General features: G+C 44.5%; 1 protein-coding gene across 1 annotated transcript in view; it reads right to left on the bottom strand.

Moving 5' to 3' along the window:
• Positions 1-19,263: 19,263 nt before the first annotated feature.
• The window catches only part of LOC120914250 (neural cell adhesion molecule L1-like), a 98,316-nt gene continuing 93,759 nt past the window's right edge, over positions 19,264-23,820 (bottom strand). The window contains exon 4 of the mRNA XM_040324874.1: positions 19,264-19,469. Within this exon, the coding sequence (XP_040180808.1) occupies positions 19,289-19,469 (181 nt within the window). The 3' untranslated portion in view covers positions 19,264-19,288. The remainder of the gene's footprint in view (positions 19,470-23,820) is intronic.

The raw sequence follows: 23,820 nt of genomic DNA on the forward strand, positions 1-23,820 counted from the left end.
TTTGAACGGTGTTTATATATGTGGGCGGGACTTGCATGCATGTTCGCTTCTGAGTGCGAGCTACTAGGGACAGGGGCCGTTTAATTATTATTATTTTTTTTTACGTAATAATCAAAAGACCTCCCCTTCAGGCTGGAAAGCAAGAGTTCAGGCGGAAAAAAAACAGATCTCATCCTTTCAGCCGCGATTGCAGCTTTGCTTATGTTTCTGCATTCTGCTGAGCTGAGCATGCCCAGGGACTTAGAAATGTTTGATGTTGCTTTTTGTGGGTGAAAATCATTTTGGATGTCTCTGATGCTCATGTAGAGATGAGACTGACCTTTGTCCCTGTGTTTTCAATTTCTAATCCCCATTAGCACACATGTTATATAAAGCATGTATACAGCAGTTGTCAGCTGCCCTGAGAGAGGGCAGGTTGTGTGTTGGGGGGGCGACTATGGCTGGCAGGCAGGCAAGAATGTCTTTGCTCTAAACAGATATGTTTTTGAGCAAGTTTTTTTTTGGCAATGTATGTTTTTTAACATACATTCAGGCAGCTAAATGCCCAGGTCCGGTTTTGCGATTCGGCACTGCATCGCTTTAACACACAATTGCGCGGTCGTGCGACGTGGCTCCCAAACAAAATTGCTGTCCTTTTTTCCCCAAAAATATAGCTTTCTTTTGGTGGTATTTGATCACCGCTGCGGTTTTTATTTTTTTGCGCTATAAACAAAAATAGAGCGACAATTTTGAAAAAAATATTTTTTACTTTTTGCTATAATAAATATCCCCCCAAAACATATATAATTTTATTTTTTCTTCAGTTTAGGCCGATACGTATTCTTTTACCTATTTTTGGTAAAAAAAATCGCAATAAGCCTTTATCGATTGGTTTGCGCAAAATTTATAGCGTTTACAAAATAGGGGATAGTTTTATCATTATTTTTTTTTTTTACTACTAATGTTGGCGATCATCGATTTTTTTCGTGACTGCGACATTATGGCGGACACTTTGGCCAATTTTGACACATTTTTGAGACCATTGTCATTTTCACAGCAAAAAATGCATTTAAATTGCATTGTTTATTGTGAAAATGACAGTTGCAGTTTGGGAGTTAACCACAGGGGCAGGCTGAAGGAGTTAGGGTTCACCTAGTGTGTGTTTACAACTGTAGGGGGGTGTGTGCTGTAGGTCTGACATCATCGATCGAGTCTCCTATAAAAGTGATCACTTGATCGATGCAGCCGCCACAGTGAAGCACAGGGAAGCCATGTTTACTACGGCTCTCCCCGTTCTTCAGCTCCGGGGGGTGATCGCGAGGGGGGCGGCAAGCCACGCCCTCGTCCCGGATCGCTCCCCGCGGGTTACCGACCGCCACATGTACCGGGGGGTCCGATCGGACCCCCGACCCGCGGAAAGGTGGGACGTACATGTACGCCCATATGCCTGTACGTGCCATTCTGTGGACGTATATGTACATGCGGCGGGCGTTAACCGGTTAATGATGTTCACTTTGATTTATTTGTCTATGCTGCATTATTTTGCTAAATTTTTCTCAAGATGTTTTGACTAATGTTTCAATCAATCAATCAATCTATCATGTTATTTCCAAAGCATAAACCATATGCTGTTTACTGTCTCAAATGTATATTTTTAGTTTTTATATTTATGTTTGTGTTTTTATGTTTATTTTTAATTTTTTTTTTTGCTTTCCCTGTTTTGTTGACCAATACAATTACTTTTAAATTGTGTTTGATTTTTGTTACTTTTTCATGCTACAGATTTTGACAGCTGCAGCTGAAATAATTTTGGCCTAAACAATCAGGTGTGATTTTTGTCTGTAAGCTCTTTTCCTGGTGTGTATGGATGAAATGTTTGCTGCCATGTTTAATCACCAGGAAATTAAAAAGACAGAGCGGTAAGTATTGGTTCCTTTTTACTGTAGTGGTCCTCAAGTACCCCCGACAGGACATGTTTTGTGGATTTATCTTATCAAGAATTGCTGTCCAGACTGTCTTTTAAAGCACATGTGCAAGATGAAGGTAAACCTGCAAACATGGCCTGTTGGGGGGGGGGGGGGGGGGGTGTTTGCGGACAGGCTTGAAGTGCTGATTTACATCACTGTGCTTAAATCTAGTGCAAGACAATCCTATTCTAATTGTGGGTGTTTGAGGGAAGCCAAGTGAGTGTTAGAACCCCTGCTTGTGTTTTTTTGGGTTGAGCTTTGTGTCCCTTTTCTTAAAATTGGCTTCACTTCCTGTCACACAGCTGAACAGGAAGTGAGGTTAAAACCCTACCAATGTCTTTTCTTGGGGACACAGGTCAATCTAACTAGTGTCCCCATTAAGCAAATTGCACTCCAGCACTGCTGTGTACACCCCAAATGATTAGTTAGTTTGGGGTTTAGTAAAGGTTTAGTAAAGGCAAAGCCACTCTGCAGTACAAGCGTAGTCGCTGAAAATCAGAGGGGAAGCACTGATGGTTTTACCATCCAATCCTGTAGAAGCAAAGGTTTTTTTTTTGTTTGTTTTCTTCCTTGCTCGTCCACTTGTAGTGCAAAGTGGATTTGCCTTTAGTAAATGGACCCCAAAGTCCAAGATCCCTAATAATTTGGGGTGTACACAGCAAAATGCTAGAGTGCAATTTACATAATGGGAAACTATTTAGATTGATCTCTGTGTCCCCAAGAAAATATATCAGTAAGGTTTTACCCTCACTTCCTGTTTGGCTATGTGACAGGAAGTGAATAAATTTGAATTAGAAAGTGACAACATTTGTGACATCCCCCAAAAATGAGCAGATGATACTTATTTGCAAATTAATATTTTTTTATTTAACAATGGGTGGTGTTTGTGGGGGGCCCTAACACACATTCATACATATTAGCAACGCTGTATCCTGGCCTATTGGCATGGTTATATTTTCTTAGTCCTCTCAATAAAATTATCAGAAATGTGTGCTTAAAGTAGAACTATAATCAACACTTTTTTTCTTTCATTTTGGATGGAGGGAGGGTTATAGCCCCTGTCAGTTTATTTTGTACCATCCCTGTCCAATTGGGGAGATTTGCCTTCACTTCCTGCCCCATAGCCAAACAGGAAGTGAGAGAAAAACTATGCAAACTAAGGGAATCCAGTGCCTCTCCTCCCCCCAGAACTAGTGTGTGTGTGTGTGTGTCCCCCCCTGAAAATTTATGGACGTTTCCTAAAAAACAGGGTGTGGCCTTGACAGGAAGGGGTGGGTCATTTTTCTATTAGGAGGTGCAGAAGTTTAGTTAGGCCTAGGGCAGCACAAAACCTAAATATACTACCGCTTATTTAGACAGGATCCGATTTATAGCATGTTTTTATATTGTGGGAGGAAACCCACGCAGGCACAGGGAGAACATGCAAACTCCAGGCAGATGGTGTCACAGGCGGGATTCGAACCAGCGACCCTTTTTGCTGCTAGATGAAATGACTATCCACTACACCACTGTGCTGAACGAACATGATCGTGGCTGAAATGATGAGATCAGTGTTTTTTTTTTCCAATCTCATGTTTTCCAGCATGGAGGATAGATGTGGGGTCTTATTGACCCCGCCTCTCTCCATAAAGAAGACCTGTCACACACTAGTCCTATTACAAGGGATGTTTACATTCCTTGTAATAGGAATAAAAGTGATCCAAAAAAAAAAGGGGCAAAAAAGTGTAAAAAGAAAAATATTACGTAAAAAAAAATTAAAACGCCCCTGTCCCTAGTAGCTCACACTCAGAAGCGAACACGCATGTAAGTCCCGCCCACATATGTAAACACATATCAAACCACACATGTGAGGTATTGACGCGTGCTTTAGAGCGAGGGCAATAATTCTAGCCCTAGACCTCCTCTGTAACTCTGAACTGGTAACCTGTAAAAAAAAAATCAAGCATTGCCTATGGAGATTTTTAAGTCCCGAAGTTTGGCGCCATTCCATGAGTGTGTGCAATATTAAAGCGTGACAAGTTAGGTATCTATTTACTTGGTGTAACATTATCTTTCACATTATCCCTAAAAATTAGGCTAACTTTACTGCTTTGTTATTTTTTAATTCATGAAACCGTTTTTTTTTTTGGGGCAAAAAAAAGGCGTTAGAAAAATTATTGCCCAAATGCAGTTGGAAATAAAATAAAAAAATGACCGCCACTTTATTCCCTAGGGTGTCTGCTAAAAAAATATATATAATGTTTGGGGGTCCTGAGTAATTTCCCAGGAACAAAATATAATTTTTACATGAAGGAGAGAAGTGCCAGAATAGGCGCAGTATGGAAGTGGTTAAAGTGAAACAATAAAAGTGAAATATTCCTTTAAATTTCATACAGGGGGGGGTATAACATGCTTGTGAAGTAGTACATGTTTTCCGTGCTTAGAACTGTCCCTGTACAAGATGTCATTTCTGAAGTGAAAAAAAAAGTAATTTAAAAGTACTCATGGCTATAAAGAATACAGTCATTGCTCATTAAAACTAAAAAAACAAAAACGTGGGGGTCCCCCCAAATTCAATTACCAGGCCCTTCAGGTCTGGTATGGATATTAAGGGGAACCCCGCCGTCCAAAAAATAAAAATAAAAAGACGTGGGGGTCCCCCCAAATATCCATACCAGGCCCTTCAGGTCTGGTATGGATTTTAAGGGGAACTCCACCCCAAATAAAAAAAAAATGGCGTAGAGTCCCCCCAAAAATTCACACCAGACCCTTATCCGAGCACGTTAACCTGGCCGGCCGCAGAAAAGAGGGGGGGGGAGTACGCCCCCTCTCCTGAACCGTACCAGGCCACATGCCCTCCACATGGGGACAAGGGCCTCATCCCCACAACCCTTGCCCGGTGGTTGTGGTGGTCTGCGGGCGGGGGGCTTATCAGAATCTGGACGACCCCTTTAACAAAGGGGACCCCCAGATCCCGCCCCCCCCTGTGTGAAATGGTAATGGGGTACATTGTTCCTCTACCATTTCACCAAAAAAGTGACAAAAATTTAAAAAATGACAGTAGCCGGTTTTTGACAATTCCTTTATTAATATCTTCTTTCCGCGCTTCTTCTTCTTTCCTTCTTTCTTTCGAGTTTCTTCCTCCATATTCCTCTGCTTCTTTCTTGGGACTTCTCGTCCGCATCTTGACCGGCGTCTTCTTCCATCTTCTTCTCCTTCCGTCTGCCTTCTCGTCCCACATCTTCTTGTTCTTCTGGATGCTGCGCTTGAAATTTAAGTCCCCGCCATGTTCCTGTGACCCCGCCCCGCTCTGATGCCACAGGTAAACTCATAAGAAAGTCCGCGTGTGGTATATGTGCGTCAGAGGGGGGCGGGATCACAGAGCGTCACACAGCGGGAACTTCAATTGGAAGCTCGTCCGCATCTTGCACGGCTTCTTCTTCTCCGGACGCTGCGCTTGAACTTGAATTCCCCGCCGCGTGACCCCGCCCCCCTCTGACACACATGACTTTCTTATGAGTTTACCTGTGACGTCAGAGGGGGGGTGGGGTCCCAGGAGCGGCACACGGCGGGGAATTCAATTTCAAGCGCTGCGTCCAGGGAAGAAGAAGGAGATGCGGACGAGAAGGCCGACGGAAGGAGAAGAAGATGGGAGAAAACGCCGGGCAAGATGCGGACGAGAAGACCCAAGAAAGAAGCAGCGGAAGAAGTAGAAGATGCAGGACGAGAAGTCCGATGGAAGGAGAAGAAGATGGAAGAAGACGCCGGGCAAGATGCGGACGAGAGTTCCCAAGAAAGAAGCAGAGGAAGATGGAGGAAGAAACTCGAATGAAAGAAGAAAAGAAGAAGCGCGGAAAGATATTAATAAAAGAATAGTCAAAACCGGCTACTGTCATTTTTAAAAAAATTTACACTTTTTTTTTTGGTGAAATTGTAGAGGTACAATGTACCCCATTACCATTTCACACAGGGGGGGGTGGGATCTGGGGGTCCCCTTTGTTAAAGGGGTCTTCCAGATTTTGATAAGCATCCCACCCACAGACCCCCACAACCACTGGGCAAGGGTTGTGGGGATGAGGCCCTTGTCCCCATCAACATGGGGACATCCTCCCCATGTTGAGGGTATGTAGCCTGGTACGGTTCAGGAGAGGGGGGGGCCGCACTCTGTCCCCCCCTCTTTACTGTGGCCAGCCAGGTTAAATGTCAAATGTCATTTTGTGCAGGAACAGTTCTAAGTACGGGAAAAATGCGCTATTTCACATGCTGAATTTACACCCCCAGGTACGAAATTTAAAGGAATATTTCACTTTTATTGTTTCACTTTAAGCATTATTAAATTCACTGCTCCCGAAAAAACGTCAGTTAAAAAAAAAAAAAAAAGCATTGATACATGTCCCCTGGGGCAGGACTCAGGTCCCCAAACACTTTTTAGGACAAAACTTGCATATTAACATTTAAAATGAACACTTTTTATTTCTCCCATAGACTTCTATAGGGAGTTCTGCGGCGGCTTTACATATTACTTGCATTGCGCCCGCTGCTACGCCGGATCATGCGCCTAATTAAGGCTTCACCCGGAGTACTAATTAAGCCATGAACCGGCGCAGCGCAGTAATAATAGTAAATCAGCCCCTATGTGTACTCTATTTTTCTTAACCGAGTGACACACTGCAACCGCTGACTGCACTCTAAGAAAATTACCAGGACCGCAGATTTCGGCTGGGATCCAGCAGAGGGCTTTGGACACCGGGAGAGAACAAGGTACCACTACCAACCGCCTGTTACCCCGGCTGGGGTGCTTATATCTGGTAAGTGGGGACCTATGAGGGGGAGCACCAAAGTCACCTTGCCATTGGATCAACGTAACCAGCACCAAGTCACCAATACAGGCGTTCCTGGGAACTTGTTTGTTTTTATATTACAGTGACCCTATTGTTTTGTTTAAAATCTTAGAGGTTTACGGATCAACGGGACTTGGAGTGTTCACACTTTGGCTATTGGCCTAAAAGGGTGTGTGTACCTCCACATCGAGACTGTTTTTTTTGGAATTGTGTTTTTTTCATTTGCGTTTGTTAACCTGATGCTTAGCAACTGTCCTATACCCATCAGGTTATTATAGCAATCAGTCTACCCATTGCATATTAAGGCTTTTTGTGTTTTAGGCTCAACTTGCCTACTATGTTTTACTACACTAACCTATTGTATAGGAGTTACCCTGATTTACTAGGTCAGATAGCAAACAGCCTATCCATTGCACACCAGGGGATTTCAGTCTAACATTCTAGCAAATTGGCAGATACAGCTAGGCTGCTGTCCTGCACAGGATCCTGTCACTTGGCTTTTTGGCTTCATTCTATTAATTTATTATATTTTTTGCCTCTGGCCTAGTGATATACTTTAGGTCTGGAAACCAGCGGAGGCTGAGGGCCCAGTATACAGTATAATTTCCTAGGCATATAGTGACATAACCCTTTATCATCAAATAGCATACCTCTCTCCTTTTTTGCACCCAGACTTTTACAGTAAGGGTGTATGGGGAGTCCATAACCATTGGACCCCACCCCAATACAGGTACCCGACACAGACATCCTTGTCTTTGAAACACACATCTCCTGTTTTCTGTGACACCTCGGTCACTAGCAGCGCCAACTTCCCTCATCATTTACCTATTCTTCTCAGTCCCCTCACCGGGACTCCATAGGGAGGCAGCAGCTTTCTACACACCATCAGCATGGATTACTGTCTGTTTTTACAATTGGTCTATAGTTGACAGGGTCCTTGTCCGGCTTGGGGATCAGGGTGATAAAGGAGCGCTGCATATCTGCCGGAACGGGCTATCCCGAAGGAAGGTATTAAAGAGTTTGCACATGTGGTCAAGCAGGAGGGGCAAGCTTTATAATATTCATAAAGCAGGCCATCTGGACCCGGGGACTTGCGGGAGGGTAGATATTTGATGGTCTGCTCTATCTCCTCTTCAGTAATCTGCATATTCAGGGAAGTTAGGTCAGAGGGTTGGAGCCTAGAAACGCTGCTTTGTTCCAGGTATTTTTCCATGCTAAGGGAAATGTCCGGGGAAAAAGGGTCACTGGGAATGTCAGGGTTGTTGTAAAGGTTTGTGTAAAATTCTGTAGTAACTTTTAATGGAGCATGTTGCGCCCAGTTCTTCCCTCCCTGCAGGTGTTCCCGCTGCTCCCACCAGGAGAGATTGAGCAAATTCTCTCTTGGCAGCTGCACCAGCTGATCTAGAGAACCCTTCCTGCGATCCCAATGGAGTAAGAGAAACGCCTGAAGGGGTCTAGAGTGTAATTTGGCCCAGGGCACCCCTGGGATGGCTGCAGTCAATAACCCTAATAACTGCATGATACGCCGAAGAGAGATCTGCGGGACCAATTTGAAGGCCTGCACAGAGAGAAGTTTTAAAATGTTCTCCTTGGGAAGAAAAATCTTTTGGGCAACAGAGTCTATTAGATAACCCAGGACAAGTATGCTCTGGGAGGGCACCAGACAAGACTTCTGTTGATTGACTTTCCACCCCAGTTTCTGAAAGGTCCGTAAAACCAACTGCAGATCCTGGATAAGGGACTCTTTGTCTCGGGCAAAGATCAGAAACTTAAACAGATATGGGACGATCAATACACTTTGCATCCGAAAAAAGGCCATGGTTTTTGTAAAAATTCTGGGTGCTGCCGAGAGAAAGGAAGGAAGGGCATTGAACTGCCAATGACTCGACCCGTTGTCCATGAGAATCGCAAATCTGAGGAACCATTGGTGGCTTTGGCAGATTGAAACATGAAGATAAGCGGGTTACCATAAAGACCTCTGGCCACAATAGATTTCTTACAGAATAAATATTTTCCATCCAGAAACGTCTGTAGAGAATAAACTTGTTCAGGATGCTTAAATTGATGACCATACAAAAGCCGCTGGACCAGAAAGATGTGGGAATAAAATCCCTGGAATTTTAGATTTTCCGGAACAGGAGACAAAACCCCCTCTGTTTCCCACATGGAAGTTAGATTCAACATGGCTTGCTGTCTTTCTTGGTCTCTCAGCAGATGGGTAAGAAAAAATCCCTGGGGGGGGGGGAGACTCTTGAATTCCAACCTGTAACCCCTTTCTGAAGAATAAAGGAATTGTTGGAAATCTCTGCCCATTCTTTGACGAAATGGGACAACCTTCCCCCTACCCCTATTCTGGCGTCACTTGGGATTTTGGAAGGGGCTGAAGGAGCAAAGAGAGTCCCCCTTTTTGCTTATCTTTGTTAAAAGACCACTTTTTTTTCCGCCTGTTGCCTGTTGGTTTTAAAATTAACCTTTTTCTGGAAACTGCAAAAAGGCTTCTTATTCTGTGGCTTATTCTTTTGAGAAGAAGTTTACTCTTCTCAGAGGAATGAGCTAGGACCTCCACCAAGGAGGAACCGAATAAGAGCTTGCCTTCAAAGGGAATGCCGCAGAGTTTGTTTTTGGAGGTAAGGTCACCCTCCCAAGATTTAAGCCAGATAGCCCATCTGGCTGAATTAATGAGAGCAGAAGACCTAGCTGCAGCTTTCACGACGACTGCAGCTGCATCAGACAGGAAGGCAACTGATTTGGCAATGAGTGGGAGAGACTCCCTAATATCCTCTTTGGGGGTGTCGTATGAAAGAAGATCATCCAGATGCTGAACCCATACGTCCAAATTGGTAGCCACACAGGTGGATGCTACAGCTGGACCCAAGGAGAAAGCTGAAGCATCCCAGGCCTTACGCAGCAAGGAGTCGGCCTTCCTGTCCATTTGCTCTTTAAGTCTTCAAAAGACAGGTCTGACACCTTGGATACCTGTGACATAGGGGCATCCAGCCTAGGACATTTAAAGAAAGTTTCCTTTAACTAAGACTCAAAAGGAAATCTTCTTTTGTGCCCTTTAGACTGGAATAATCTCCTCTTGGATTTGCTGTGGTATCTCAATCTGTTCCAGCCTTTTGGCTAAGATCAAGTGTAGTATCTGTTCTTATCAGTTGCCAGTAGGGGGCACTATGCTAACCGATGGCGGTTGGCAGATGCAGAACCTGCTGGCGTGGAGGTGGAAGCCTTCTGATTTGGACAGAGAAACATGTGGTCGAAGCTGAAGGGCCGGGCCCCTGGCCTTCTGGCCTGGATTTTGTGGTGCCTGCCCCGGTCAGTTGTTCAGGAGAGAACACTAGCTCCTCCTTCCTCCCGGGAGGAGCGGTTAGTATTTCCCGAACATGATTAGGAGGGAGGGATGGGAATAGTGGGAGTAGCCTATTGGTGTGGGCTCTCCCCAATCTCTCAGAGCTCCTACCTTCCTGGCTGGGATGGGTGCTGTTGGTCTGGGCTGTGGGTCAGGGTCCGTTGAAAAGCCTATGGTGATGTGCCCCTGGAGTGGCAGTCCAGGGGTGCCGTAATTGCACTAGTGCTTTTACCGGCACTTTTGCTTTTTGGCACCTTGGTCACGACACCATATCACCTTTTTTACACCTGCCTTTAGGGCCGGGCCTTTTGGCTAGGACCAGAGGAATTTTTGATTCCTGGCCGGAGGGCCAGCCATCATATTGCACGATGATCACTTTTCACACTCCCTCATCTTTCTTCTCCCCTACTTTCTTTAATTTACCCCTCTGTTTGCAACTTTATGTCCTTTTTTGTTTGGTGCATGTTATTTGTCACTGTGGGCAGACCCTCCAAGGAATGGGGTCCGTGTCGGCTTCGGCTGCTCGGACCACTTGAGTACCTCAGTCCCCGTCTGGAGCCTAACGCCCCGGGGGACCAGGGTCAGGTCCTTCTTTATGGAGGACCGTTTGATGTGCACATTTTTTCTGCACCGGGTGGAGTTTTTTGGGTGTGTTTTGCACGCCATAGGCTTTTCAATAGAAAAAGTCTCAATCTGTTCAGAGGTATATATTGACTTTAAAAGTTCGTCAATATCTTCCACTGGAAAAAAGTTACTTAGAGCTACCCGCCTCTTCCTCTGATGCAAAATCCCCATCAGATGAAGAGCTTGGGTTCTCACCTTCTTCCAGATCAGAAGTACAGTGTGAATTAATGGTCTCGGACAATAACAGAAGAAGGGGTCTAGCTGAGGCTGAAGGCTCTTGAGCTATGGAACTAGATGAGGAAGGTCCCAGCCCTGCTACTCTGTCATTAAAGGACCGGAAGAAGGCTACAACTTCCTTCATAGAAGACATTAACTATTTTAAAGAGGCAGTCTCTGACCTAGCTCTGTATGGCTCACAAAATAGTTATTTATAACTATCAGAAAGCCTGGCCCTATAGTTCCCACATTTCTTCCTTACTGGTTTGTCTTAGAAAAAAAGCAGAAACAAGATCCATAAACAAAGAAGGTCCATACAAAAAAGGTCCCATGCTGTAGAACCACAGACAAGGGCTTACCTTGGGGGCAGTATGGGACCCGGAGGCTGCCGCTGGTTAAATCCGAGCGTGTGCTCCATCCTCAGACCTGTCCTCAAGCTCCATAAGGCAAGTGGAGATCGGCCCGAAAAATCGGTTGCTGTCGTCCTGCTAAAATGCGCCTGTCCGGGGTTTCAACAGACTGTTCCCCCAGGCAGCATGTCCTCAGTGTATCACGCTGTGTTCTTCATAAAAACAGCACCCAGAAGTGTGCCATGTGACTTCTGGTTCCATCTTGCCGCGTCACCGGAAGTCCTCGAAGCCCGTCTTGGTACACCTCAGTGAAGCATGAGGAGGACAAGGTTTCCACACAGGCAGAGCTCGGGAAAAAAACTGAAGGAAGTTGCCACCACTTTTACCACCAGGTATGCAAGTACTTCCTAATAGCGAACCCTTCTGGACAGAGAGTACAGGGACTAAACACCCAGAACTTGGCCACAACAAGTACTGGATGATGCCAGAGAAGGGGGGTCCACAACCACGGTTACTAGACCCAAGGAAACAAAAAAATGTGTCGGTGCTCCTGGAGGGTCTGGAAACACAAAACAACTGAGGGTCAGAGGAAAGGGAGGGGCCTTTTAAATTGTATCTGACTTGTGTTTCCTGTAGAGGGTGGAGCCAAACATCTCTCAAATAGCTGTCCTGGAAGGTGAGGGGGGAAATATAAAATATTAAATATCATATGTAATAAGCATCAATACAGTGTGATATAGCAACATAAAGCACAAATAATCCAAGTGTTATATAAAAAATGCAGTAAAATATCTCAAGGAAAATTCTTGAGTGCTGTACAGTATAGAATCAAAGCAAACGACCATGAAATAGCTCCACAAATAGGCAGAGAATTCCTCATATGCAACAAAAGGGATGTAATGAAATAACACCAGTAATAGGGAAGTGTTCACACTCCACTCAGTATTGTGTGCCACCAAAATAGTGTTCTCCTCAAAGAACAAATAGAATTGACTCACTTAGAATAAATATGGTCAAAAGTAATTTTACTAGTAATCAGAATTCATCCAACATACATTCTTATATATGATCTTACCGACTTCAGATAGCCACTCCCAGGTTTTAAAATGTAAAAAAAGGTCCCCACAGGGAGGGCCCTTGGAACCTAGAAGTTTTTGAAAAGTATGAGATAATATCAGGGAAATAGGCGCATCCCTGTGCGTAATGGTGCAGGGTTGGCAAATCTGCATAGGCAAAGGCACTGTCAGGGAACCAACAGCAGGAGTAGGGCTTTAGGACCCAGCATCTCTGGCAGGAGAAGGGCTTTAGGACCCAGTATATCTACCAGCAGGTCACATGGGCCTATATAAGGAAGTCTGCTAGTGTCTGCATTTGCTGGTTGATCTGTAGTTCCCCCTGTGTTCCTGTATCCTGAATTTCCTGTTGATCTGATCTCCTTGTACCTACCTGGCTTGTTCTGACCCGCTCTTCCAGATCCTCTGGCTCGACCCTTGGCTTGCACCTGACCTCCTTAGTCCTGCTCCCTGCATCTGACCCCGACTTGACTATTGGACTCTGCTTATCCTGCTCCCTGTACTAAGACTCGGCTCACCCCTGGTCAGTCTGATTACGGACTGTCTTCCTGTGAATGATCCTTGACCTGGCTCCTGGCTCAGCTATCAGTTGCTCCACTGGTTCTCTGTCTCCTGGACCTCCCAAGAACGTCTGTCTTTAGCAACCAGGCACCCGTGCTTCTGTGGGCACCACACCTGCTGTGTCACCTTCCAGCATCTCGGCTCCTACCAAGTCCTGACAGTATCAACCAGCCATGTCAGAGGCCGACGGAGGTGTCTCCCCCACTGGAACCTGCCAGCCTACAGTCGGTCCTCACCACAGGCCATCCAAGAACTCCAGAAAGAGATACCGCCAATTAAAGGGCTGACTGCAGCACCTGCCTGCAACACCCTTCTCCCGCAGGTCAAGGGTCACCTTTAACTAGTTCCTTGGCAACCACTCCTGCTGTGGTGATGCCCCCTCCAGAACACAAGTGCCAACAACGAACACTTCTTCAGTGATCGGAAGAAATTCAGATCCTTTAAAAACGCATGTTACCTGTACCTGGCTCTGCAACCACATACTTTTTCCTCTGAAACCGTGAAAGTGGGATTCATTATTTCCTTGCTGACTGACGAACCCCAAGTATGGGCTCATGGCTTACTGGAGCAAGAGAGTCCCCTCATCAATTCTGTGGGACAAGTTCTTTGAAAATCATGGCCCCAGTTATATGACAATCCCTGCGGACGGCCACGGCTGAAGCTGCTCTCATGCCCTCCGGCAGGGTCAGCACCCTGCAGAAGATTACACAGTGGAATTCCGTACCTGGTCCTCAGACTCAGGATGGAATGAGGCAGCGTTACGTTATTAGTATCGGCTGGGACTGTCCTGAATCCCTCAAGGATGAACTGTCTAGAGTCAAGACCCCTTCAACCTAGAGAGTCTCATCCTACTGACTATTCAACTCGACAGACGCTTACAAGAGCGCCGGTCTGAACGCATCCACACCCCTCAACTGCTCGAAGCTCCACCCACATCTAGTTCTATGCAGCTTGGCTGGCCCATCTTGCATTAACCTTAGGGGCAAACCTTTGCTTCTACTGCGGGGGGAACCAGTCATTATACAACCTTTTGCCTCATAAGACCCAGGAAATCGGTCCTCCGTACCCTGGTCAACTGTCAGGGGTCCAGGTCCTCTTCGACTCACATCACTCTTCCGGTCATATTACTGATAGCAGAAAAAGAAGTTCACCTGCAAGCAATACTGGATTCCGAGGCATGTAGTTGTTTTTTGGATCCAACACTGGCAAGGAGACTTGCTATTTCTCTCCACCACAAGAGCCAAAGACTGACTGTCCACCTGGCCGACGGCTCACTTCCCAGTTCCGGGCATGTCACCCAGGAAACGGCACCTATCTTTACTTCCATCAATTCTGGTCACCAGGAAATTATACGTTTTGATGTCCTGAGCTCTCCTATATTCCCTGTCATCTTGGGAACTCCATGGCTACAGGCACATAACCCTCAGATTGACTGGTCCAAAAGGGAAGTTTTCTTCACCTCTCCCTACTGCCGGCAGCATTGTCCTTTTCCTGAAACCAAGGACTCTTCCAGTTGCATGTCTGTTCTACCCACACCCAGTGCAGATCCCGATATACCAGCAGCCTATCAGGAGTTTCAGGATGTCTTTGACAAGAAGAAAGCAGATTCTCTACCCCCACATCGTCCCTATGATTGCCCCATCGAGTTGTTATCGTGGGCGGAGATTCCTTTTGGCCGTATTTTACCCCTTTCTGAGACTAAACTTGAAACTTTGAGACAGTATATTGATGAAAACCTTGAAAAGGGATTTATCCGCCCTTCCTCCTCTCCTGCCGGTGTCGGCATTTTCTTTGTTGAGAAGAAGGAAAAACTTTGAGGCCATGTGTGGATTACAGGGAATTGAATAGAATTCGCTACCCGCTCCCCCTCATCCCAGAACTCTTACAGAGGTTCCGTACAGCTCATGTCTTCACTAAACTAGACCTACGTGGAGCTTACAATCTTGTCTGCATCCCAGAGGGGGACAAGTGGAAAACAGCATTTAGAACAAGGTTTGGACATTTTGAATACTTAGTAATGCCATTTGGATTTTGCAACGCACTTGGGGGGTAAAAATATAAACGCAAGTTACTCATTGGGGGAGAACATATAGGAGATTCCAGGATAGAGAAGCATCTAGGGGTCCTAGTAGAAGACAAAATGAGCAATAGCATGCAGTGTCAAGCTGTGGCTTCCAAAGACAGCAGAATATTAGCATATCTGCCATTTTATAAAACTCTGGTTCGGCCGCATCTGCAGTATGCAGTCAAGTTCTGGTCACCAATCCTCAGGAGATATGGAGATAGAGAGAGTCCAGAGAAGGGCAACTAAATTAATATGGGGACTGGAGCACATTGATTATGAGGAACGACTCCAAGCACTGAATTTATTCTCCCTGGAGAAGAGCCTTCTACAAATATACAAATATCTCAATGGTGCTCCCAGCGTAAGTATGAACTTTTCAGTCCCAGGGAGTATGAGGACACAAGAGGACATGAGGCCACATGATGAGACTGAAGGGAAGCAATTTAACCTTAAGTTGCATAGGGGTTTTTTCACTGTCAGGGTGGTAAGGATGTGGAACTTTCTTCCAAATCGGTGGTGTCGGCAGGAAGTATGTATAGTTTCCAAAGACACTACTGTCTCGCAAAAAAAAACTTGAGATATATCCATAGCCGATACTGCTTTGTAGTTCTCAATGAGGTCCTCAGAAAAGGGAGAGAGCACAGAGAAATGTTTGGATGGAGGAAGGTCCTGTCCAGCCAAGTTAAATTAATATTTTTATCTATGTGTATTAAAGCCCAATTCAGACAAAAAAAGTTAAAAAATTTCCCCATGCAGAGGGGCTGTGCACGCACTGCACAGGTCAACTGCTCGTTTTGTCTAGGGGTGAAGAGAAAGCTTACACTCCCCAATCCTTCTTTCCCCTAGAAAATGGCGCTCCCAAGTCCAGCGGTGGACTGTTCCTAGTGTATAGAGTCTGCTCTGGGCTCAGGGACAGTCCATAGCTCAAGACTGCTGGAACGCAGGGGTGCAGGACCAGTCTTGCAGAATCGGAAGTAGGATTGCTGATAAAGCAGTACAGCCGGCCCTCCTGTACCGGGCCTGGGCCCCATGAGTTCAAAAGGGGGGCCTGAGCACTTGACGAACAGGAGGGCCAGCTGTACTGCCTTATTGCAGACACCGATCCTCTTGTGCTTCCCTCTGGAGCGCTGACAGCTTCTACTCCTCTTTCTTCCTCCGCCCTCATCCTCCTGCTGTCTGGGCCCCCTGTGTGTCACAGTGCTGCCAAAAGCTGATGTGGGCATTCAGGGGGATTTTATGAAGAGCAGGGAAAGAGGCTGGTAAATATACAATGTACTGCTCCTTTCCTTTTATGAATGAGCACAGTGAGCAGTACTGATAGCTCATGTGTCCATTCATCACTGAAGTATAGTAAACTGTTTACTATGCATCAGTTTGTGAATGAACAGGAAGACCCCGAGGGCTTTATACTCATTCAGCTGGGCAGCAAAGAAAGGGACTGATAAATGTATGCCCTCAGTTCCTTTCTCAGTCTCAAATGTAAGATATTGAGGGTCTGTTTTAACCTGATATTTCACCGAAGCCCCCCCCCTCAACAGGGCATTTAAAAAAAAAAATAGATAAATAATAAGGTACTAAAAAAATAAGGGTGGTAAACGCAAGGCTCAACCATGGGTTTTTTTACTGCCCCCCAACCTCACGTGTGAATGAGCCCTAAGGATTCAATCACACAGGCACTCTGGCCGTGTAAATTATTGGATTGTTCCTGCAGCTGGAGCCACCTGTTATGCTAAGGGGAAGCAGCAGCTATACAAACACAGCCATAGGTCCCAACTTGGCAGGTGTGCAGGCATGGGTAAATGATCCTGCGAGCACACTGTCTTTGTTCGAGGCAGTACACCTGCACCCACACACCCACAAATTAGGACCTGTGGCTGTGTTCATATACTTGCTGCATCACTTTTGGGTAGACTGCCTGCACACAGCTCCAGCCACATAAACAAACCACTGATTTACACTGTACAAGCCACAGCACCCATGTGAATGAGCTCCAATACTTCATTCACACAGAGATTTAGCAGGAAGTTTGTCGTGTTTGTGTCCACTAATAATGATTTTAGTGTATTTTAGTAAAAATGTTATATTTTCATGAGGGGGGGGGGGGTGTCAGGTAGGCTTTTTGGGGCTCCATGATTTCTAACAGAAGCCCTGATCAGAGGATTAGGTAAGTATGGCCCCTTTCACACAGACGGATAGAATGGTGCTTTCAGCTGCTCGCACTGCATGGGGTTAAGTGCTGGTTTTTGTCTAGGTGAGAGGAGCAAGGAGTTTTAGGCCCCTTTCACACGGACGGCTGTTCTGCCACAGTTAAAAGCATGTTTATGTTCTCCTGAAATTCAAGACTCCAGGCACAGCAGTCAGCTGCATTTGTACAGTGCGATTAGCTGCGGTTGCGTTTAGCCGTGGCACGATATTGAACGGGCATCCGACTTGGATCCCTGCCAATACCAAGCACTGTGTCTGGTATGCTCTTGGAGGGGGAACCCATGCTGTTTTTTTATTTGAATTTGGTGTGGAGTTCCCCCTCAAGATTCATACCAGACACAGTACTTGATATTGGCAGGGATCCAAGTCGGATCCCCGTTCAATATTGTGCCGTGGCTAAACGCAAGCGCAGCTAATCGCACTGTACAAATGCAGCTGACCGCTGTGCCTGGAGTCTTGAATTTCAGGAGAACATAAACATGCTTTTAACTGCGGCAGAACAGCCGTCCGTGTGAAAGGAGCCGAAAAATCCTTGCTCCTCTCCCCTAGACAAAAAACAGTATTTAACCCCATGCAGTGCGAGCACAGCCCCAGGGAAACTTGTTTTTTTGCCTGGATTTGGGGTTTAACATTTACAAAATCATTTAATTCAATCATAATCATAATCATCATAATCAAATCATTTAATTCAATTTAACTTATAATCAATTGTGATACTTCTGTATATTTTATACAACCTTTTGATTTTATATTAAATTTGCATATATTTATAATATTCATTTTTATTTTTTTATTGTTTATTACATGCTTTGGTGTTAGTTGTACTCAAAGGGCCAGATTCATCAAGAGATATGACGGTGGATCTCCTGATCCGCCGTCGTATCTCTGAGATCCGACGGTCTGATCTATGCGACTGATTCATAAGAATCAGTTACGCATAGATCTCCCTTAGATTCGACTGGTGTAAGTGACTTACACCGTCGGATCTTAGGCTGCAATATCCCGCCAGGCCGCTAGGTGTCGCTTCGTTTTTTTACGCGAGGAATATGCAAATTCCGATTTCCGCCGATTCAGAAACAACAGAACGCCCGCCCATCGCTTTTTTTTTTTACGTCGTTTGCATTCGGCTTTTTTCCGGCGGATAGTTAACCCTGCTATATGAGGGTAGCTAATGTTAAGTATGGCCGACGTTCCCGCGCCGCGCTTCAAATTTTTACGTTGTTTGCGTAAGTCGGTCTGGAATACGGATGGCCGCAATTTATGTTGCGCCGAAAACAATGACGTCTAGCGACGTATTTGGAGCATGCGCACTGGGAATTTCGCGGGCGGCGCATGCACAGTAAATCGGCGCGGGAACGCGCTGATTTAAATTGTACACTCCCCCTAGCGGCGGAATTTGAATTCCGCCGGGGGAGTTACGATCCGCCGGTGCAAGTTTCGAGGTAAGTGCTTTGTGAATACTGCACTAGCCTCGCAAAATTGCACCGGCGGATCGTAAATCCACATAGATTACGCGGATCTAAAGATCCGCTAATCTATGTGAATCTAGCCCAAAAGCTTCTAACCGTAAACTAGGTGGAGATAGCTATACATTTTCCATGCATTACAATAGTTGCTGAGGCCTCACAGGAGACAGCAAACTTCTACAATATTCTCTCCTACAGTTTTCTCTCTCTTTTAGACCTCCAATTTCAGGAGTTCTACAGATCCGATACGCATGTACATTGTTTTTGGCAGAAACTGCATAATCTCCAGGAATGGATGGATACAGAGGAACCCTGTAACTGAAAACTGCAGCAGAGAAAGATCAGGCCCATCTCTGGGCTGAATTTATTCTCCCTGGAGAAGAGACTTTGAGAGGTGTTATACAAATATCTCAATGGTGATCACAGCGTAAGTATGAAACTTTTCAGTCCCAGGGAGTATAGGATCTTGTCATGTAAACCAGATCTCAAATACGGTATTTGATCTTTATATGCAAATGTTTTGCCTGGAGTTCAGCTTTAAGAAAATTAAAAAACAGTTCCTAAAATGTATCTATCTATCTTCATGTAATCTTGAAGCATCATGGGCTATTGTTCATAAAAACTTACTTCTGACATCTATGTATGCAGAGATGGTCATGTTGCCTTTGCTGTTTGCTGCAGTGCAATAGTACATTCCTTCATCTTCAACATGCACATCTGATATTTTCATACTCCCATTTGTAAGGATTTCAAAGCCGTCCTTACTTACTACAGAATTCATATCCTTATCATACCTGTAAACAGACATTAAAAGTAGAAGTGTAAGCAAATATAGATATTAAATGACCATTTAAATCAGTGGTAATATTTATTTGTAGGTGCCTCTTCTGCTAGAAAGATCATTTGGCGATTAGATTGTGAATGCATGTAATGTCTTTAGGCAGCTTATGTATAATAATTCTGGGAGAATGTTTAAGTACAAATTAAATGTTAACCAGAACCAGACACCCAGAATCATTTACATTTGTTCTTGCCCTACCACAAAGAGACACTATAATTATAGATTTTTTAGTTTATTCAATTTATTTACCAGTAAACGGCTCTCTGTTTTAGGCAACTAAAATTCCTCTACGATTCTCTCCAGAAGATACTGTATATTAAGGAAGAGAAGAGAGGGTGCAGTGCCTAGGCTAGCTCGGGGATACTCCCAGAATAGAAGAATGCAATGAAAATGCAAAAAAGGAGGGGTTGTTCTGGGAAATGGACTATTCAATTTTCCTAGCAAGGTCAAAGTCACATTGCAGGTAAATAAAAGAGAGGACTTTTGAATTACATATCTTGAAGTACTGTACAGGGCATAGGCATTAAGTATTCATACACCATGGTATAAGCCCATACCTTCAGGTAATTGGATACTGGCAAGCTTTTGAGGGTACACCCCTTCGACTCCTTCCCTATAACTCAATCAATTTTCTCCTGAATCTCATGTAAATGTACAGTAGTTAATCTGTTGGTAACAGCAAAAACTTGGAACTGTTTGGAATTGTGTAAGCAAACTCTGCCATAGAAAGATAATCCACCCAGCCATTCTGAAGATAACTGACAAAACATTGACAGTAATGCCACAACGTTTGATTGGTCTGACCATTAGTCCAAAAGCCAATATGATACTCAACGTTAATTTCCTTAGGAGGATGGGTCATTCTCATACCCCTCTTTGAGAGACTTAAGAATGTCCTGGAAGTTGTGGGTCCTAGGAAGTTCTTTTGAGGCAGGATTGTACATTCAGAGTTTCCTTCCTGGATAGGTTTAGACCACATCCTTGATAACCAAAAATGTAAAATCTTGCGCTAGATAAAATCCATTCAGACTGCTGCACATTTCTCAACCCTAAATACAGGATAAAACACCAAAATATATATATATATAAGTTGCACTGTTTGATAAAAAAAACTACAAATCATACAGGCACAGACCACCCTGTTATATAGACTATACATCGCGCTAGGTATATATCATTATCACACCATTAGTCCATATATCAAATAAAAAAGGGAGATGACCAAGAACCCAATGGTCACTCTGTCGAGCGGAAAACCTTCCAGAAGAACAATATCCCTGCAGCACTCTACCAATTAGGCTTGTATGGTAGAGTGGCCAGACGGAAGACACTCCTCAGTATAAAGGCACATGGCAACCTGCCTGAGTTTGCCATAAGGCCACCTGAAGGACTCTCAGACCACGAGAAACAAAATTCTCTGGTCTGATAAAACAACGATATAACTTGTTGGCTTGAACGGCAAGCGTCATGTGTGGAGTAAACCAGGCACCGCTCATCACCTGGCCAATACCATCCCTACAGTGAAGAATGGTGGTCTTGCTATGGAATGTTTTTCAGTGGAAGGATCTAGGAGACTAGTCAGGATCAAGGAAAAGATGACTGCAAGAATGTACAGAGATATCCATGATGAAAACCTTGCTCCAAGCACTCTGGACCTCAGACCAGGGTGAATGTTCATCTTCCATTAGGACAACAACCCTAAGCACGCAGCCAAATAAAAGAAGTGGCTACAGGACAACTCTGTGAATGCCCAGTCAGAGCCCAGACTTGAACTTGATTGAATGTCTCTGGAAAGATCCTGAAAATGGTTGTGCACTGATGCTCCATCAAACCTGATGGAGCTTGAGAGGTCCTGCAAAGAAGAATGGGAGAAACTGACCAAAAAAAGGTGTGCCAAGCTTGTAGCATCATACTCAAAAAGACTTGAGGCTGTAATTGGTGCCAAAGGTGATTCAACAAAGTATTGAGCAAAGGCTGTGAATACTTACGTACATGTGATTTTTTTCTTGTTTTTTATTTTTAATACATTTGCAAAGATTTCAAACAAACTTCTTAAACATTGTCATTATGGGGTATCATTTGTAGAATTTTGAGGAAAATAATGAATGTAAGCCATTTTGGAATAAGGCTATAACATAACAGAATATGGAAAAAGTGAAGCGTTCTGAATACTTTCCGGATTCACTGTATCTTTAGTAGTGGGCATCTCAATGGGTTATTCCTCAGATAAGGACAGTGAAAGAAAATTTTAAGGTGCCCATGACCTGGCACCCAGCATATGTATGGAATCGCTCCGGCCGGCGTATAGTGAATTCCGCAATTTGTGGCTCAGCATGGTCCCAGGCATGAGGAAGACTGAATTGATGTTGCAGTGACGCGATCAAGTCTTGGCGCATTTCAGCCAATCAGAAGGGCCGTCATAAGGACGCTCAGACCTCCCATGCTCAATTGCTGAACCAACTTCAACTCAAAGTTCACAATAGTGAGAATCACAGTAGAAGAAATAATGTCTGCATTTGCAGTATTCCTTGAAGCGACTAGGGGCCCGGATCTCAGAGACACGGTCCAGGCAATTCTAAACACCTTGCTGGATAGGGAGCTATTCACCAGTATACAATTGGATAGAGTTCACAGAGTGGCTGGACACAGGGAGAACCACTCCAAGCCGCGGGCTGTCTTGTGCTGCATCAATTTTTCTTACTTAAAGAAGAGGTGACCCCATAAGGCATGGAATTTGATGAAGCCATATCACCATCTAAAAAAATAAAACAAAGTATCTATAAATCATATGAACTGGTGTTCAGAAGATAAACAGCACTATGAGATGGTATGTATCCAGCTCAGGTAAAGACTCCTAGCGACCAGTGATGATGTGAGAGGTGAACAGAAAAGGTGTAAGTGCACCATACACCTAAACAAATGTTTCACCCCTACAGAGTGGATTACTCCCCCAATTGGGGTGCAGGCTTACCACGCCAAAGATATGACTTTGCAATCACACCATTTGATCTTCTAGGTATTGATAGGGAAGTAATTCTCAGCCGGGGTATATAAAAAGCAAAAAAACACAGACCAGAAATCGTGTAATATTGTCTAAGTGTCAGCCCAGCTAAGTTCAGGTAAAGACCAAAGGTTAATGCCCGTACAATATATCACTGTAAAATGAACATGTAAACATGAAAGAATTCACCACTGTCACAGCCGTCTTCCTACCCCCAGGGGCCGCGTGCGTGCTGTGCAGAGGCTGCTATGTCCTAGGTTGTGGTTGGTGGTTGGTGGAGCACGGTGGAACGCAGACTGTTTCTCCTTGTAGCGCCGTTGTAGCCACGCCCTGACACGTTTTGTCACTTCCGACTTCGACAGAGGGCGTGGCTACACAGCGCTGTCTCTATCTCTTTATACTCACTCAACAGCAGGCTATTGGTTAAGTGATGCCCGCCCTCCGGTCACGATTGGTGCTACTCAGACCGGAAGGACGGGACGACTTCAGCCGTGTTGTATGGAGTTCAGAAAGAGGATATGAGAGGGATAAATATACTGCATTTTAATACGGTCAAAAATAAACAGCAACCCATCCAAACTGCTTGTCCTATATAGGTAAAGAGGTCATTTGTAAACGATTTCTACAAGCGATGGTGCAACTACAAACTTTAATAAAGAAAAGGATTAAAAACGTTTGCCGAGTGTGCTATGCTTTAAAGCACAGACGGCATTCTATCCAATCACGCGAGGTGTAGGTGTGTCTAAGGTTCTCATACAGATACCGCAGTTCTGTGTGGCGATCATAGCAGATCTTTGGGTGCTTGTATATGTTAAAATCTCTTTATCTTTTCAAAGCTGCGGAATCGAGTAGGTTATTAAGCCTTTAATGGATAACAGTAATCTTGTAATGGAGATAGATCTAATAATCACTATGTGTAGATAGCCCGTCATTCAAGCTGAATGCACAGCAACGTGCATCTTTCAGTAATGGATCTGCAGCTATATAAGATGTACAAGATGTGTTTGTCTTAAATAAAATAACCAAAAAGGAGGACTTCCATGACAGTGAACTAACGCAATAGATTTAAAGTAGGGCTAGGTCTAATAATCGATATATGTAAATAGCCCATCATTTAAGCTGAATGCACAGCAGCGCACATCTTTTATTAGTGGATCTGCACATAAATAAAATGTCAAAGATGTGATTGTCTTATATAGAGGAACCAAAAGAGGGGGTGATTCGATGCTAGTAAATTTAGCACAGAGAATAATAGAGACTGATGTATATGTATATAAAAAGTATATAAAATACTTAAAATACA

The sequence above is a fragment of the Rana temporaria genome, chromosome 9 (genome assembly GCF_905171775.1).
Source record: "Rana temporaria chromosome 9, aRanTem1.1, whole genome shotgun sequence".
NCBI classification, from domain to species: Eukaryota; Metazoa; Chordata; class Amphibia; order Anura; family Ranidae; genus Rana; species Rana temporaria.